This window comes from Nycticebus coucang, chromosome 9 (assembly GCF_027406575.1).
Source record: "Nycticebus coucang isolate mNycCou1 chromosome 9, mNycCou1.pri, whole genome shotgun sequence".
NCBI lineage: Eukaryota > Metazoa > Chordata > Mammalia > Primates > Lorisidae > Nycticebus > Nycticebus coucang.
The window spans coordinates 65507083-65526122 of NC_069788.1; the positions used below are offsets into that span (position 1 = coordinate 65507083).

Sequence of the window (19040 nt, forward strand, 5' to 3'; positions counted from 1 at the left end):
ATTACACTCTCCAGTTTACTCTCTGTACCTCTCATGGGTATCCCAGGACTCATAGAGTTCATATTTAAAACTGCTATGTCACCCTATCAACACCAGGATTCCTCTGGCTTTGGGTTTACTTGGCTGACATGCTAAGAATTTTCTGCAAGGTATCTTTGAATCCGACTGTTTGTTTACAACTGAGCAAATGCTCATCACTTTCAGGTCTCTATAAATAAGCATGAGGCACACTGTCGGGTATGACTAACACAGGTAACTGCTTTCTTTAACCTGATTCTTTTATGTAAAGATTTATCTCATTTATGTAAAGATTCAGAAGTGAATGCAACAATCACTCTTGATTAACATATGGTGCCAATTCACTAATTATCATAAGAATAGAACTACTACATATCCCCAAATTATTTCTACTTTGCCTAACAATGGTCATATTTAGATACCAGGTAATTTTATAAATTTGCCCACCCCATGATTCCCCTGCTAAACTGGATGCCATGTTTTTTAGCAGATAGGCAAAACCTGAGAATGAAATAAAACAAAACCAAAAAAATGTATTTCTAAAGACATTTTTATTTCATTTCCCCTAATTTTTCTTCCTTGTTTAAAAAAGAAGTGTAAGGGCCTTTTAGTGGTGTGATGGGTTAGATTTCCTCTGCTGAAAAGTTCTGGAATCTTTGTGCACGTGATAAAGCCATTAGTTTATTCACTGGTTCTGAAAGTTCATGTTTGCAGTTATCTAATGTTAACAGAGGTCTAAAGAAATAACTGAATTTCAGCCATGAATCAGAGAAATCAAACTTCTAGTTTGGAAATAATAACAATTTAATAGACAAACAAAACATTATCACAGTGAATAAAATATTAAATCATTGTCCCTTTTTCATTCGACAACACTAAGAGATTGTTGTCATACATTTATAATTCTTTAAAACCAAATTAACTTAGCCACAACTTAAAAAAAAAAAGACTGCCACAAGACAGAGACACAAATTCAGCACTGCAGACATTATACAAGTAAGCAAAATACATGTCCAGAGCTTTTGAGAAATCTCACCATATGACTCACCAATTTATTCCATGTTACATTTCAGACAAAATGAGCATTTTTTAAAAACTTTATAAATATATAAATCCAAACCACAAAACATCTCCTAAACATTGTATTTACTCTAAGTACAAATGGATTTCTGGAAATTGCATTCACAATGCTATCTAAACTAGATTTTATGAAACCATAAATGTATTTAGCTGTATCTTGGGGCTTAAATTCATTGGACCACATCCCACATATACTACCTCATCATACTTAGCTTAGGCATACATATTCTCAAATTTAATAGTTACACCATTAAAATCAAACTGCTATTCTAGTTATAAGTGTCAATTTTCCCTGAATAAGGATATTGGAATTGGCCTGCTGAAACTATATCGCACAAGAAACATTTCATCACAAACAAGTTAGTCTTAGTTAATACCTCTTTCTAAGACTTACAATTATTGTAATGTTAGTCATCAGTCATGGGTCTTAGAGACTAAAATGCTTTCTTTTTGTTGCCTAGTTTCTGTGAACATTCTATTCTCCCAAACTATAATCTGCTAAACAATTTTTCTCATAAATATATACATTCAACTTCCCCTACATTATGAAAAGAAGTTCATTAACTCCAGTCACCTAGCTTATTCTTTCATTTGAGAAAAAAGTGTATAAGAACTTGAATCCATCCCAAAACCACTTTAAGGACAATAGGGACTGCAACATGTTTAAGCTGCACTCTGCCCTCTCACTATAGTTTCTTGAAAGGTCTTTTCACATAGGACATTACCTGGCAAGTCTCCTGTCTACCCTCTGCCTGGACTACTATAAAACATAGTCTTGCGCATAAACCTAAACCATTATATTTTAGTACAACTTAGTACAGTACAACAAAATACTCACGTTCTCATCACTTCAAACTGTGAGCTAGCTAGACCTCTACCACACGTTAATTATTTCTGGGTATTCATTGCCACAATCCCCCCCATACTGTTTTAAGATTAAGTCAATCCTAACAGAATTTAAAATACAATGGGGAAAAAAGGAAGTCCTCATAAATTTCTAGCAACTAATCTAAAATGCAACCTTGTTGATAAGGGGTGAGACTGATTGAGCAATATGGTTAAAAAAAAAAAACTATTTTAAGGAAAGAGTCAAACAAAAAGTTTCCATGAACAATAACTGTTTTATGAGTTCACTCACCTCAGTTCTTCTCAGAGAAGCCTGAGGAAAGAGGAAATTAAACATGAAAATAAACCACCATATTCCGCCTTGAAGACTTCTCAACGTTTTTCATTATCTCCAGTAACATGGGAGAACAGTTATTCGGCTGAAACCAACCAAGAGTTTCCTCTTGGCCAGAATGTTCAGAGGGGGCAACCATTTCAAGAGGCACAGCCGACCACAGAGAGTGACATTAACTTAAGAGAAAAAGACCTGAAGATGATTCCAGAGAGCTCCAACACTAGGACTATCTACGGGAGGGTACACGCTTTGCAAATGGATGTGTCTCGGAGCAACTGTCTTCCATGTCCACCTGCCATCGTAGAACAACCATGGCTCTGAAAAGAGGAATCAGTTCATTGCTAACTTCCCACGGACCTCTACCACACACACACCACACCCCTGCTGTCTGGCTGGAAGTGCCAAGTGACACCTTGCCCTTTCTCTGAGAAGACTCTCAGCTGTCAGTGCTCCATGAAGGCTGAGTTGTCTTAGCTTTGCTTTTGCTAAGACCTAAGTAGAAATGAAAATGTTTACTTCCAGCATACAGGGAAACCAATTAAATCAACATTCTCATCAAAAACAGACCACAAACATGTGGCCCAGAGCTTTGTTAATGTCATGAACACTAACCAGAAAGAACATAAAGGAAACTAATAGATCACCTTACTTCAAACATGGCAATGTGTATCGAATTTGTTATTTTGCATATTGATTAAGAAGGAGGTGCCATACAGTCTAGAAATTCATGACAAACACATTGGCAAAAACCATACACCATAAGAATAACAAGGCTCGAAGGGACGAGGCTGACAAAGACAACCCCCAGGGTGACTTTCTTAGATACCAGTAAGTAGATCCCTAAGGGCAAGGAACTGAAGTACAGCAAACCTAGCAACCACACTAACACCCGGATGGATGTCTGGAAAAGCAGGGACGTGCAATTCCACACAGTCCAGTTGTGTGACACAGTGGTGACAGAGTCGAAACTTGCAGGCCTGTAGAATTCCACCACGGGAGTGGAGCTCAGAGATGGGGAGCTCTCTCTCTGCACCTCCATGATGGTTATGACCAGGCAGTTGGAGGACGTGTGGGAAGGACTGACTAGAGAGGCCAGCCTCTTGGGGGTCAGCAGCAGCTCGGTGGGGTTCTCTGGCAGGCACTTCTTCCCTTTGCCTCCGCAAGTCAAGTTTACAAGGATGTTGTTGTCATCCGGCAGGCTGCTAACTTCATCATCTGGCAGGCATGTCTCAAACCTGCAGAAAGGACAGACGATGACGCCTTGTGGGGAGTCCCCAAAGTCTATGATCTTGTAGAGGCATTTGGCACAAACCCTGTGACAACATTCCAGCACTTTCGGTTTCCTCTGTTTCAGGTTGTATCGGTTATAACAGATCTTACACTCGAGCTCGTCGGAGACCTGGGACTCCGCAGTGTCTTCGGGCGGCTGGCTGGCCATTTCAAATTACCTACCCAATCTGCCGCCAGATGTGTCTCACTGAGGAAAGGCTTCAATTAAAGGGCCCCTCTGAATATCATATCACCCAAATCAGGCAGAGACACAAAAGGGCTGGAAAAGCAGTGAGACAAACAAGAAATCTTCCAGGCATTTTCAGCTTCTGTATTGAATGCTTGTCTCAGACACATATTTATAAAGGCCATGTGCAGGTTCTTGTGAAGGGTCTGTAAAGAAAAAAAGAGATTCTAGTATAATGAGCAGTTCATGGAAAAGGCATTTTTGAAAAGTGCTTTATGGAATTTTCTGAGCTTCAAGGATTAGAAGCAATGGACATAAAAGTTAAATCCCCTTCATCTTTTCACACATTTACATTCCAGGAAGCAAAGTGTTAGCTTCCTCCTGAGCTGTTTCAGTCCACAAATACGACAGTGAGGAAGGAATTAAGAATTCCAAACGGTACAAAGTGCCCTACAGAGCTCTCTGTGTGCTCTAGAGCACATTTTAGTCTAGATACAAGATGTTTTCACTCTGAAACTTATAACGAATTCTGGCCTCTTTTAAAATAGAACGGGACATGCATCAGAAATAGTTGTCTAATTTGGAGGATTGCTGGTGTAAATACCAGGTGTCTAAATACTCTCAATAGTGCTTAGGAACACACAAATAAGGGAATCTTAAGGATAAATGTTAAAAGTGTGTTTTCAGAGAGCTTTGACAGAGATGAGAGCATATTTCAGTAGAACAACAGACTCTTCTCACTTTCGCAGTGTAAGGAAAGTTGTTATGTAAGTGCCCTTATTGTTTGACTATTCAATTTCAAACTTTTTGTTTCAATGCTCATCCTGAAAACCATAGTTATGCATACACATTCACTCAAGGAAGAATGAGGCATATAACACCTGATATACAAGCATTACAAACAAGTCAAGTCTAATGCCCAAGACAAAGAAGTAAACACAGTTTACTGTAAACACGTATACAGTTATGTATCTAGATATGAAGAATTCATCACTCACGCATGGCTATCAAGAAATACTCAATGTTCACCTACTCACTTAATTTCATGTAACTCTACGGTAAACAGAAAGTGTAATACAATCTACAGTCCTTAATATTATTACTACTGGCCATAACCAACTTTAGACAAATGGCTGAAGACTGATTTCATACACACAGTTCTCAATTATCAGTACAATGGAAGGGAGCAGTAACATAGGAAATTTGCAAATCATTTCTATTTAGCTTTAATATCTGTGTGGTATTTTTGGTAATAGATTCAACTTCAATTATGTTTTGCTTTGAAAAACATCAAGATGTAGCTGAATTTCCAAGCACACCCTCAAGCAATAATAGAAAACTGTCATAACAGTTCTGAGAAGCAGAGTGTAACTATGCTAGAAATTAAAAATTGCTGCGGACCATACTGTATTAATAAAGAAGACACCACGGGTAGCCAAGCTTGGATAATTTTAAAAACCATAAATAGTTGACTTATATAAATGCATATTATCTTCCTTTTTATTTATGTCTTTAACTGATTTTTAAATTTACTTCTTATTCTATAAGGTATAATGGTATCACACGCAAGATGTACACTTGGTGGCAAAAGGAAGTCAATCAGAATCTTTGGTGGTAAGCCAAAAAATGTAGGGAGGAATTTTAAAAATAGAATTTGTGCATAAATGCCTGTATTTCAAAACCGCTATCATGAACCAATCTCTCTGATCCAGTATCACACACAAAAAAAGACAGACACAAACATCAACTCTTCTACCGCTTTCCTTCCAAGCACCCTAATAACTTCTTTATCCTGATCCTAACCCAGTTCAGGATATACACACCCGTGTCACTGCAAACCATGCCTGTGTCTTGCCCATGGTTCCACAAAGCTGGCATTTATTTCCTCCTGTGGGATGAACATCATCAGGATGATAGCCGAAGAACAAGATGTTCTATCCTGTCCACCACTCCCAGTCCCAGTGGCCTTCACAGAACAGCCTCTCAGCCTGGGCAACTCAGAGGGGTTCACAGCTCCCATCATTCCTGCTGAACACAGAGATCTTAGAACACCCTCCTGGAAGCCAACACCAACCACCAGCCAACGCATCCAAACGGAACATGTCATGTTCTCTTTGCAGCCACCTTCCATCCAGCCTTACTGCCCTCCCAAACCTAGGTATACCCAACCTGATGATAATGGTAAGACTGGCAGCAGCAATTGCCCCATGGAGTAGAAAGGACTGAGGTATGCAGAGTCATGTGAATGAGGGAAAAGAAAGCATGTGAACACATACATAAAGACATCAAGAGAAGAGAAAGTAAAACATCCAATGTTTACTACGCAACTTTACATCTCAAGGTACAGAAAGCTCGAGGAGACACACAGAAACACCAGCAAAAGGTTTATGTGTGAGAATACATTATATTGTCAGCATCTGACAGTTTGCTGGTCACATTCACAATTTTTGGGCCAAGCTTCCAACCCTTAGAAGAGTAGCAGGAACACTCTATGTTGGGGCAGCCACAATTTCTAGCTGGTAATTCTGTGAACCTAAATTATTTGCTTGACAATACTGAGCTATTACTTAAAACAAAGCTCTTGTCACATAAGTAGACAAAAAAGGAACATCTTGATAACATGCAAAGAAAATACTAAATGTTTAAATATCCACTAAAAAAGGTACCTACTCTAATTCCAAGGCCAACTCTCGCAAACCCACTCCACCAGCTGAAAGGCCTTCATCAAGTTCTGCCTCTAAGAGTGGCACTTCTGGGCAGACCCAGCTAATAGGCTTGAGCTCTGCAAACAGCCTTGGTAATGCAGCCAGCATGAGCATTTCTATAATGGCACAAAACAGCATAGCGATTGTTCCTCTGTCAAAGGCTACCAACTGCTAGAGCTCTTAAAGAAAAAATTGTTTTTATCTATCTCACTGACTGTAAGATTGCTCAAAGATCTTGAACGATAACCTAAAATTTATAACTTTGCAGAGCTACAATTAGTTGGAGTTTTATTTGTCCTCTAAAAGATACTCATTCCAGCCCATTCCTACCCTGCCTTCACTCCTGTCAAAAGCTGTGGACAATCATCGTGACGCTGAGTGAAAGAAGCCAGACCCCCCAAAGTGTGCTTAATATGAGTCCATTTTCATAAAGTTCAAAGAGAAGGCAAAACTAAGCTAGACTGTTAAGGAGCACAAGAGAAAGTGGTAAAGCTCTGAAGAAAAGCCTGGAAGTGATTAGCTTACAAGTCAGGACAGCAGACGCCTTTGTGGGGACAGAGGGGCAGGTGCCAGCACAGCCTGCAGAGGGGCTGACAATGTTCTCTTTCTTGACCTGGCTGGTGCTTAGTGAGCGTTCACTTTATGCTATACCATCACACAGCACTGGGCACTTTCCTGCTCTAGTGTTACCTTTCACAGTAAAAAAAAGTTTAAAAAGAAACAAGGAATCTATGACTAAATATTTTAGCTATTTTTATACAGATTTTATATACATAAAAATCTTATAGATTTTTCTGTCACAGATATTTTCTTTTCTTCTTTTTCTTTTTTATTTTTAGAGACAGAGTCTCACTTTGTCACCTTCGGTAGAGTGCCGTTGCACCACAGCTCAGAGCAACATCCAGCTCTTGGGCTTAGGCGATTCTCTTGCCTCAGCCTCCTGAGTAGCTGGGACTACAGGTGCCCATCACAAGGCCCGGCTATTTTTTGGTTGCAGTTTGGCCGGGGCCGGGTACGAACCGGCCACACTCTGTATATTGGGCTGGCGCCCTACTCACTGGGCCACAGACGCTGCCCCTGTCACAGATATTTTGAAGCAACTTATTTTTTCTATACAATCTGTAGGCAAGTCTATTAATTTTTTTTTCACAAAATTGAAGTGTCAGTTGATCATCTATCACCTTAATATCAGGCATTACTATAAATCAGTACTGTTGGTGGGGAAGTAATTACTACCACCGCTATGGAAAAAACTATGGAGATTTCTGAAAAAACTAAAACTAGAAATACTATATGATTCTACATTCCCACTCCTGGGTAACTATCTGAAGGAAAAGAAATCAGTCTGCATTATTAAAGAAACACCTGCATTCACATGTTTATAGCAGCTTTATTCACAGTAGCCAAGATAAGCATAGTAGTCAACCTAAGTGCCCGTCAACAAACAAATGCATGAAGAAAATGTGGTGCACAGACAGAAAGGACTACTACCTGGCAATAAAAAAGAATGAAACTATGTCACTTCCAACCTATGGCTACAAACAGGGGTCCTTATACAGGGTGTCCATCAAGTTTGCATGCAATTTACTGTTAAACTACTTTAAATTGCACATGAACTTGATGGACACCCTGTATTAAGTTGAAATAAGCCAGGCACAGAAAGACAAATACCACAGGTTCTCACTCACATGTGGGAGCTAAAACACTTGATCTCATGGCACAGAGAACAGAATGACAGATACCAGAGTGTGGGGAGGATGTGTGGGGAAAGGGGAGGGGAAGAAAAGTTGCTTATGGGTATAAACATAAGTTAGATGGAAGAAACAAGTTCTAATGTTTGATAGCAGACCAGGGTACCTATCCTTAGCAACCAATTATAGGTGTTTCACAGTAACTAGAAGAGATTTGAAATGATACCAATACCTAAAAATGATAAACACAGAAGGTGATGGGCAACCCAATTACCCTGACTTGATTATTACACATTCTTTTGCATGTAACAAACACTCACTTGTATCCCTTAATACGAGGGATTAAATTACATATCAATAAAAGGGAAAAAATGGATGGGATCTCTGGGATGAGTAAGTCTAGAGCATTCCTCGAAGAGACAAAGCTTTAAAACTATGTCTCACTGGGGAAAAAATCTGGTACAGTAAAACTGCCTTAAAAATAAAAATGAATAGGTTTCTTTTTCCCAGAAAAATACATAAATTTTCACATATACGAAGCTGGTATTCCCTACTAACCACTTAACAGTCTTTAATTCTTTCACAAATCATCTGTGGGTAAGACTACAGAAATGGATAATTACCTGCTGTAATTCTCATAAATCAACTTAAGCTCCTGGACTTCTGAACAAATGATTATGTTCACTGCCCTAAATGTACAACACTTAGCTATTTGACTCAAATCCACTTAACTCCGCTACTTAATTCCTTTGACAGTGAAGATGCGAACTTGGCTTATATTTTGAAGCAAAATCCCTCCTGTGGACATGTGATGTTTGTGTCTACCTAATATCTTTAACTCCTTTAGATCGCATCACTCCCTTCTCAACTGTCCCTGCTTCCTGGGGTGCTGCTCCCCACACACTCAAGTCACATTATTATGGCTGAGCTGTGCTAATGGCAGGACCTCCCTTCTCCCCGAAGCTGTGGACTTGGGACCCTCAGGCCTGGCTGATGACAGCTGTCTACTATTCAGCTGCGTACAAGGATTAGTCTGATGGGCATGTGACCCAAACCAGCCCTGTCCAAGCTCCTGCCTAGAGCTTTTTATATCTGAAGCTTGAAGAGGGAGGGACAAGCCAGGGACCAAAGGAGAGGGCACAGAACCAGAAGAAGGTTTATCAAGAAACTACCATGCCCTCAAGAGAGAGAATAAAAAAGAATAAAGCAAATAATATAAAGAGAAGTAAAGGAAAGCAGAGGCAAAGATGCAGGCAGAGGGCAAAAAACAGTGACATGCCTGATGAGACCCTAACAGAGCAAGTTTTTAGATACAATGATGTATGAAGGCTTCTGTGAGCCAATAAACCCCACTTTTAGTTTACACTAGTTTTCACTTGGATTTCTGTTATTTACCACCCAAAAAGCCCTAATATAGTTACCATGCTGTGGATGGTGAGAATTCATTGCTTTTACTTAGTACTAGAGAAACTATAAATAAATAATTGAACAAAAAGCAATAAGCATTCCCTACTTTCAAGATTTGATTTGCACATGTGCATACACATGTGTGAGCACACACACATACATAAATACACAAAAGTCATCATGAATATTGTCATTTATTAGTGATCTTTGTGTGTGGTTCTTTTTTATTTGATTCTTCCCTCCTCCAGAGGTATCAGCTTGATTGCCACCCCTTCCCCCTGCAACCCACCCCAGGAAGCTGTATTAACTACCTGGTATGTCTTCTTCTACATACAGATAGTCCCCAACTTACAATGTTTCAACTTCATGATTTTTCAACTTTACAATGATGCAAAAGCCATAAATGTCCAGTAGAATCTGTGTTTCGAGTACCCATAAAACCATTCTGTTTTTCACTTTCAGTATTCAGTAAGTTACATGAGACATTCAACACTTTATTTTTTTTTTTCTTAATTTTAGAACATTTTAATGACTCCAAAAAAGAAACCCCATGCCCTCTAGCAATGACGCCCTATTCACAGGCCCTCCCGCCTCCCAGCCTTGGGAGCCACTCCCAGCCTTGTCTGCACAGATTCACCTGTTCTGGACAGCTCATCAAAGTGGCACCTGTGCATGGCCTTTGTGTCCAACTGCTTTCATGAAGCATGTTTTCAGGGTTTATCCATGTCATACCAGATACAAGCACTTCACTCCTTTTTTTTTATTATTGTTAAATCATAGCTGTGTACATTAGTGCAATCAAGGGGTACAATGTGCTGGTTTCATATACAATCTGAAATATGCTCATCAAACTGTTCAACGTCACCTTCATGGCATTTTCTTAGTTATTGTATGTAGACATTTGTATTCTGCCTTTAGTAAGTTTCGCCTGTACCCATTCTAAGATGCACCATAGGTGTGGCCCCACCCATTGCCCTCCCTCTACCCAAACCTCCCCCCTCCCTTCCCCTTCCTTGGCCCTTTCCTCATAGTCTTGTGCTATAGTTGGGTTATAGCCTTCATGTGAAAGCTATAATTTAGCTTCATAGTAGGGCTGAGTACACTGGATACTTTTTCTTCCATTCCTGAGATACTTTGCTAAGAAGAATATGTTCCAGCTCCATCCATGTAAACATGAAAGAGGTAAAGTCTCCATCTTTCTTTAAGGCTGCATAATATTCCATGGTATACATGTACCACAATTTGCTGGTCCATTTGTAGGTCCATGGGCACTTGGGCTTCTTCCATGACTTAGCAATTATGAATTGGGCTGCAATAAACATTCTGGTACAGATGTCTTTGTTATACTGTGATTTTTGGTCTTCTGGGTATAAACCTAGTAAAAGAATTATAGGATCGAATGGCAGGTCTATTTTTAGGTCTCTAAGTATTCTCCAAACATCCTTCCAGAAGGACCGTATTAGTGTGCATACCAACCAGCAGTGTAAAAGTGCGCCCTTTTCTCGCCAACATTTCTGGTTTTGGGATTTTGGGATGTTTTGGATGTTTTGGATTTTGGGATGTTTTGGGATGTTTCTGGTTTTGGGATGTTTCTCGCCAACATCCACGCCAACATTTCTGGTTTTGGGATTTTGTTATGTGGGCTACTCTTACTGGGGTTAGGTGATATCTCAAAGTAGTTTTGATTTGCATTTCTCTGATGATTAAGGGTGATGAGCTTTTTTTCATGTGTTTGTAGATCGTGCGTCTGTCTTCTTCAGAGAAGTTTCTCTTCAAGTCCCTTGCCCACCCTGAGATGGGATCACGTGTTCTTTTCTTGCTAATGAGTTTCAGTTCTCTGTGGATTCTGGTTATTAGACCTTTATCAGAGGTATAACCTGCAAATATTTTCTCCCATTCTGAGGGCTGTCTGCTTACTTTACTTACTATGTTCTTGGCTATGCAGAAGCTTTTTAGTTTGATCAGGTCCCAGTAGTGTATTTTTTATACTGCTTCAATTGCTTGGGGAGTCCTCCTCATAAAACATTCACCCAGGCCGATTCCTTCAAGAGTTTTCCCTGCACTTTAAAGAGGCTTTCTGTTAGATGATTTTGCCCAACTGTAAGCTAAGGTAAGTGTCCCATGCACATTTAAAGTAGGCTAAATTATGATGGTCAGCAGGGTAGGTGTATCAAATGTATTTTCAACTTAACAGTATTTTCAATTTTCAGTAGGTTTCAGGACATAACCCTCATCATAACTTGAAGAGTGTCTTTGTATCTCCATGGGTATTTAATTGTAAAGACACAAATAAACACAATCTTTGTCTATTTCTTGTTATTAAATAGTATATTTTACTCAGTTTTCAATACCTTGCTTTTCCTACTTAGTAATAACTCATTAAAATCTCTCAATTTGGCATTGCCTATAGCTCAATGGGTAGGGCACCAGCCACATACACCCAGGCTGGCAGGTTCGAACCCAGCCAGGGCCAGCTAAACAACAATGACAACTGCAATAAAAAAACAGCCGGGCATTGTGGCGGGTGCCTATAGTCCCAGCTACTTGGAAGGCTGAGGCAAGAAAATCGCTTAAGCCCAAGAGTTTGAGGCTGCTGTGAGCTATGACACCACAGCACTCTATCGAGGGTGACACGGTGAGACTGTGTCTCCAAAAAAGAAAAAAAACTCAATTCAACTGATAAAGCCCTAAATTCCTTTTTATAACCACTGCACATTTCACCATTTGGCTGTACTGTAATATATCTAACCATTCCTCTCCTGCTGAGCATTCATTTATCTTCATTTTCCCCCCAGAGCGAACACTACTGTAAAACACAACCTTGTAATACATATCCTTACACGTGGATGTGTCTGTTTCTTTAAGAGAACAATTTTTTTTCCTCTCTCTACCATCAATAATCACTAAACTTTTACGTTTTTGCCAACCTAAAGGGTTGGTTTCTTTCTACCTTTCTCTTATAGTTTTCATTAGTAGTGTCTATACATTTTACTAATTTCAACATCTACGGATGTGATCATGTGGTTTTCTAACTTTCATTTGTATTCCTGTAATAAACCCTACCTGGACATTACTGGGTTCTCAAATACACAATATAGAAATATACAAAATATTTTATTTAGAATCTCTGGATCCACACTCAAAATTAAATTGATTTCTAGACATTTTTGTGCTGTGTCAGGTTTTGGTATTAAATGTACGCCTATTTTGTAAATTAATCAGGGACTTTTCATCTTCTTCACAAACAGTTTAAATAATGACAAAATAAGTTGTTTGTGAAAAGTTACATAATACTCAACTATAATCCCATATAATCCCATTACCATTTTCAATGGTAGGTCTTTAATCACGTTTCCATCTCTTTTGTGCTTACTGTCCTATTCAAATTTTCCTTTACATCCTTAGTCACTTTTAGACATTTGTATTTAGCAAAGAAAAAAATCCATTTCTTTTGGTTTTTCAAATTCATTGCCATAGAGCTGAATAGATTCTTTGTTATCTTGTTTGCATCATTCCTATATCTCTGATTACATTTCTCTAGTCTTCCACGTTTTTTACTCTTTATTAATTTCCTAATCTGACACAAATCTTTGTATCTATTTTATTGTACTTTATTGAACCAGTTATTATACATACTTATCCTTGCTATTATTTTTTATTTCCTTAGGTTCTACTTTTATCTTCATTATTTCTTCTAATTTATTTTAGTTCATTTTGTTTTTTCTTTTTCCTCATTTCATAGTAAGAATTCATTTTGTCATTATTCTTAAATAACAAAAATATTTAAGGGCTGTAAACTTTCCACTATCTATCCCATAGCTTGTAGAATAGACTATACTCCTATTATTGACTTCTTTAATTTATATTCCTGGAATAAACCCTACCTGGACATAACTTTTGATTTCTAAATAGTAAAGATTCCTTTTTACTACCTTCTGTTGTTTATTTCTAATATTAATGGATTGTAATCAGAGAACCAAAATCTAGCTATATATACATATAAAGATATATATACACATATATATGTATATCTTTTCCTTTGAATTTACTTGACTACTCTTTGTAGTCAAATATATTATAAATTTTGCTAAGTATTTCAAAAAGAATATTCTGTATTCAAGGGGTATAAAGTTCTAGTATAGTTATTTAATAGACTTTTTGTTTATTCAATTTTTCTATCTTCAAGGTATGTACAAAGTTATAACAGGTTGAAACAAATGAGAGGAGTTTATTAAAGTATTTCACCATAACTACATCCACATTTCTACTAGTTTTGTTTAACAGATTTAGTACCTGTGTAATTTTACATATACAGCTTTATCTTTAAAAACTCTACCTCTTAGAAAAAAAAAAAACTCTACCTCTTATAATCATTATATAAAGTCTTTCTTATCCTACTTATGCCTTTAACTCAAATACCACCTAATTTAAACCTAATATTATTAGTTCTACTAACCCTCTGCATTGGCCTGGGACATTTGTCTATCCTTTGTTTCCATCTTCAATCACTTGGTTTCAAGTGTTTCTCATAAATGACATGTTACTGGATTTTGCTTTTTAACTCAGTCTAACAATTGTTTAATCCAATAAAAACATTTAATGAATTATAAAAATTTGTGAGTTTTTCCAGTTTATTCACACTTAATGTAAAGATTATATTTGAAGTTATTCCTTCCTTTTCACTTGAAACTGATCAAATTCAAAAATTTTCCCTCCTATTATCTTCCTTCAAGATCTAGTGGTTCCAGTTAACTTTTTGTTCAGTTAACTTTTGTTTGGTATTATTTTCTTGAGTATTTTTGTCAGAAATTGGGTGATGATATCTCTGAATTCTTACATAGTAATAAATTTCTTCCCTCCTGACAGAGAAAATGACAGTTTGGCTAAGCATGGGATTTCCAGGCTGCTAGTTTTGCTCCATGTGGTCTATGGTAGTTACTCCATTACTCTCCAGTTTCCTGTGTCACAAGATGAAAAATTTACTGTTGGTCTGAAACTTCTTCATGATAGGTAATTTTTCTCTTTCTTCAGATTTTTACCCCTTATACTTCTGAATTCAAGAATTTTTCTAATATATGCAGCGATATCTTTTTCTCACAAACTTACCTAGAACTTAAGGAGCTATCTGAATTTACAGATTCTAGTCCTGATTTTTTAAGCTCAGAAAATTTGTTTCTTTATATTTATTTAAATTATTACCTGTTGTATTTCCTGGATCTATTTTTCTCTCATGATTTCCATCCTTTATATTTTTTGTTCTGTATTTTCAAAGTCTCCCACTAGGAGAGACCAACTAAGCTACTCATTCAAGTCTCAAGAATGATCATCATCTCCTTTGATTCATTTACTAAAGTGTTTCATTGGAAAATTACGTGTTTCATCTCTAGAAAGTCTTCTTGGGCTGCATTTACATCCGTATGTGCTCTTTCTATTTTTTGTCAGATTGTCATCTGTCTCTGGTTACTGCTTGATCACATTAAGCACACGTTCTATCTGTTCTCGTGGACTGCCTTCTCCCCAACTGCGGTGCCGTCATTTTGCTTTGTTACATCATGGGGGTTCAGGTCTGATTGCTGAGAGCCCATGCAACTATAGTTCTGTGAGTGGTGGGGGGCACAGTGGTCTCCACTGCTGTGACCTAGTAATGCAACAGCAAGCAGGCTGCTAGAACCCAGCCTCGGAGACAATTTAATTGTTGATTTTCTCTTTGGTCTCTTGTGGAACACACACACACACAAGCAAACCCAAGGTGGTGAAGGCAATGTTCAATTTTCCTCCCAGGAGACCCCCAACATGTGGCAGTGAAGCTCATCAGTGTGTTCAATGCATTCTCATCCTCCCATGGGACTCATCTGACGTCAGCCCTCAGCATAAGCCCAACCCCACCCCGGAAGAAAGCTCCCCACCCTAAACTTCCACACATTTGGGATTTCACCTGCACTCAGGAGTGGTTTGGGTCAGGAAAGAGGAAGATAAAGTAGACCTGAAAGGGGCAGGAGAGCAAGCCACTGTCACTTGCCATCTTCCCAGAATCCTCACCAACTACAATTACTGGGTTATTTCCCCTCCCCAAATATTTATCCAGATGGGAAACATGAGAATTTCGCAATAAAAGTTTAAACTGGGGGAAACATTAGGAATACTAATGGCCAGTGACTATTACATAAAGATGTATATCAAAATGATGTTCATCCTTCACTTCATAACTACCTTAAAAATTCCTGTTTTAGAATTCTCCCTTTTGTAAATTCTTTTGCTTTCTCTCTTTTATAGAAAACCATTTGATCCCAAGAATCCATAAACTGAATACCTGAAGATGTAAGAATCATTTTACTTTTCTATTGGCTATCTTTCCTAAGTTCTACCTCTTAATTCACAGTGTATTTCTACTTTATCAGTTATATCAAAAAGCCATTCATAAGAATTCTCTATATTTTTCCATTCCAAAAATGTATACATATGTTTTTTAAAACTTAAACTGTCTTGAGTCTTTCCTATTTATATCTTGAACTGTTTAGGGTCATCTTCACTCCTTTTTCATGATATAACTCTTCTATGTTAAATTTTAAAATTACTAGTAAACTATATTACCTAATTCTTTACCTTATCCCCGCTTATGTGTTGTAAGTTGTGTGCAAATAAGGCAATAATAATTCTCCACAGCCTGTACAAACAGCATTTGCATTGTGACTTTCTTCTCAACCCATCAATCTGTTTCCCCACCCTTTAAATCCTGGCCTGTGACATGCTTTGACAAACAGAAAGAAGTTGCCTCAACCTCATGCCCTCAAGGTGCCCTGTAGTTTCTGCTTTAGCCCTTTTGGACACCTGAGACTTCCATGTGAAGAAGCCCAGACTAGTCTCCCTGAAAATAAAAAATCAGAAAGAGAGAGAGAAGCCCAGACAAAAGCCAGCAGCAACACCAGTCAAGTGAAAGAGACCATCACAGACCATCCAGATTCAAATGAACCACCCAGGACAGCACCTATTTGAATGACCGATCCCAAGACAGACCAGTAGAAGAATCAGTTGTACTGACCCCAGTAGAAAATGCTGATCCAGATTTACAAGCTAACAAATGACTGTTATTTAAAGCCATTAAATTTTAAAACAATAGATAACCAAAATAACTTGCTAAACCATCTCTTTCCAAACTAATCCAAAGCTAATCTCTTATCCAAAATAATTATCCAAAGATAATTATTTTCTATATTTACCAGTAAGTATTATTCCTACCTAAAAGATTTTCTTTGAAGCTCTTACAATTTTTGTTTGTTTTAAAAATTATTGGCCAAAATTTCTGCATATCCTTCCATGCATAAAATTTTAATTTTGGCTCAGCACTTGTAGCTCAAATGGCTAAGGCACCAGACACATACACCAGAGCTAGAAGGTTCAAATCCAGCCTGGGCCTGCCAAACAGCAAGGACAACTACAACCAAAAAAAAATAGCCAGGTGTTGTGGCGGGTGCCTATAGTCCCAGCTACTTGGGAGGCTGAGGCAAGAGAATCACTTAAGCCCAGGAGTTAGGTTGCTGTGAGCTGTGACACCACGGCACTCTACCCAGGGGCGATGGCTTGAGGCTCTGTCTCAAAAAAAAAAAAACTTTTTTTAAAAATTTTTATTATAACTGTTGCTAATTAAGAATCTCTAAAGGAGACAAATCTCATAAATTTTGGAAATACTGTATACCCTCCATCATAGTGAGAGACGATTATAATTTCTACTTAACAGATACCTGAATATCCATGAAAGTTAAGCATTTTTCCCAAGATTACATAAGAAGTCAGGACAAAAGGAACTAAAATATAATAGAGCTCAGAAAAACCAGAATCATCACTGTGATCCCATTATTTGCTTACCCAGGGCTTTATCCTCTATACCAGTGGTTCTCAGCCTATGGGTCACGACCCACAGGAACTGTATTAAAGGTCTGCGGCATTAGGAAAGTTGAGAACCACTGTTCTATACTGTGTAATATTCCGTTGTCCACATGAATTTATTTCATACATCTTAGAGTGAGTTTAACTTCATTCAAATATTTCAAATACAGGTTTCATTTTGACTAAATAATGTTCACAAAGTGCATCTGCCATTTTAATTTGGCATTAACAGGACAGGTTATATTTTTCCCCTTATAAAAAGACAACTGTAGGCCAAGCACAATGCCTCACACCTGTAATCCCAAGCACAGTGGCTCACACCTATAATCCCAGCATTCTGGCCCAGCCAAGAGAATCACCTGAGGTCAGGAGTTTGAGGGCAGCCAGAGCAAGAGCAAGATCCTGTCTCTACTAAAAAAATAGAAAAAATTATCCAGGCCTAGGGGTACACACCTGTAGTTCCAGCTATTTGGGAGGCAGAGGCAGGAGGATGGCGTAAGCCCAAGAGTTTGAGTTTGAGGTTGCTGTGAGTGAGGTTGCACTCTAAATGGAGCAAAAAAGCAAGACTCTTATCTCAAGAAACAAAAAAGACTATAGGCAAGTTTAAACTCTCATTTCCTAGACATTCCTCCTTCCATCCTGGAAAATAAATATGATAAATAAACATCACTCTCTAGATGAGTAGACAATATAATATATTTTAAAAGACTCTAACAAGAAAACTGATACGAGTTAAGGTACTGTTACATTCATTATCTATGGTTTCTGTTTTAGAGATTCGCTAAATACGGACCTTTATGTTCAATTTATTTTTGTGCAAAATGACGCATCACTCTCCAGACATTTTCATTTCTTTATCATCAGTTTTTATGATGTCCTAAACTCTCTGACTAATAGCTCTATCCCCTAAAATATGTGAGAGATTCTTGTAACATCATTCTTCTTTGTGACCAGCAAGGCAGAACACTGGTTTCTAAGCTGAGCTATTTATAAATTATATACATTTGCTATCTCTCTGATGCCAAGTTACTCATTCACAAAACTCTACTTATTATTTATGGTACAAGTCTCGAATTAAGCTTAAACAACAAATGTGACACCTACTTCCAAGAAAGCCCAATTTTTCCACCTAGAGATTCAGAAGTTGACTACCACTTAGCACTTGAAAGACTCACGTTACTGTTAATCATAATAATATGCTGGTCTCAGTCCCAATTGTTACAATTCTCCCTTAAAGGACATTAATAGTATTTGAACTTTGTATAGGTGATAGTCTCAGAATTGAGGGTTTTACTACACGTTTTCATTTAAAGCAATACAAGATTCCAACTTAGAAAACTCTAAGAGAATAGGCTCAACAGATGCCAAGCACTCATTTTTGAAGGACCAACAGCTGACACTAAAAGAATTTAACTTGCAATATCAATAACTTCTAATGTTGCTTGACAGCATAAGGGCCAATTCCAGAAAGCCTCCTCCAGAAATTAAAACTCTTATTTCACTGCTCCTCCAAGACCATGCAACTTAATTTGATGGGGAATCATAATCTATTTATTAAGATACAGCCAAGGTAATGATCTAGAAATCTAGGTTATTAATTTTGGAACAAAAGCCACTAT

At 37.9% G+C, this 19040-nt stretch overlaps 1 protein-coding gene across 2 annotated transcripts in view; it reads right to left on the reverse strand.

Moving 5' to 3' along the window:
- Positions 1-814: 814 nt before the first annotated feature.
- Positions 815-19040, reverse strand: part of RNF182 (ring finger protein 182) — a 68834-nt gene continuing 50608 nt past the window's right edge. For both annotated transcript variants that reach the window (XM_053603521.1, XM_053603520.1), the window contains exon 2: positions 815-3940. In XM_053603521.1, coding sequence (XP_053459496.1) covers positions 2973-3716 — 744 coding nt within the window. In that variant the 5' untranslated portion in view covers positions 3717-3940 and the 3' untranslated portion in view covers positions 815-2972. The remainder of the gene's footprint in view (positions 3941-19040) is intronic.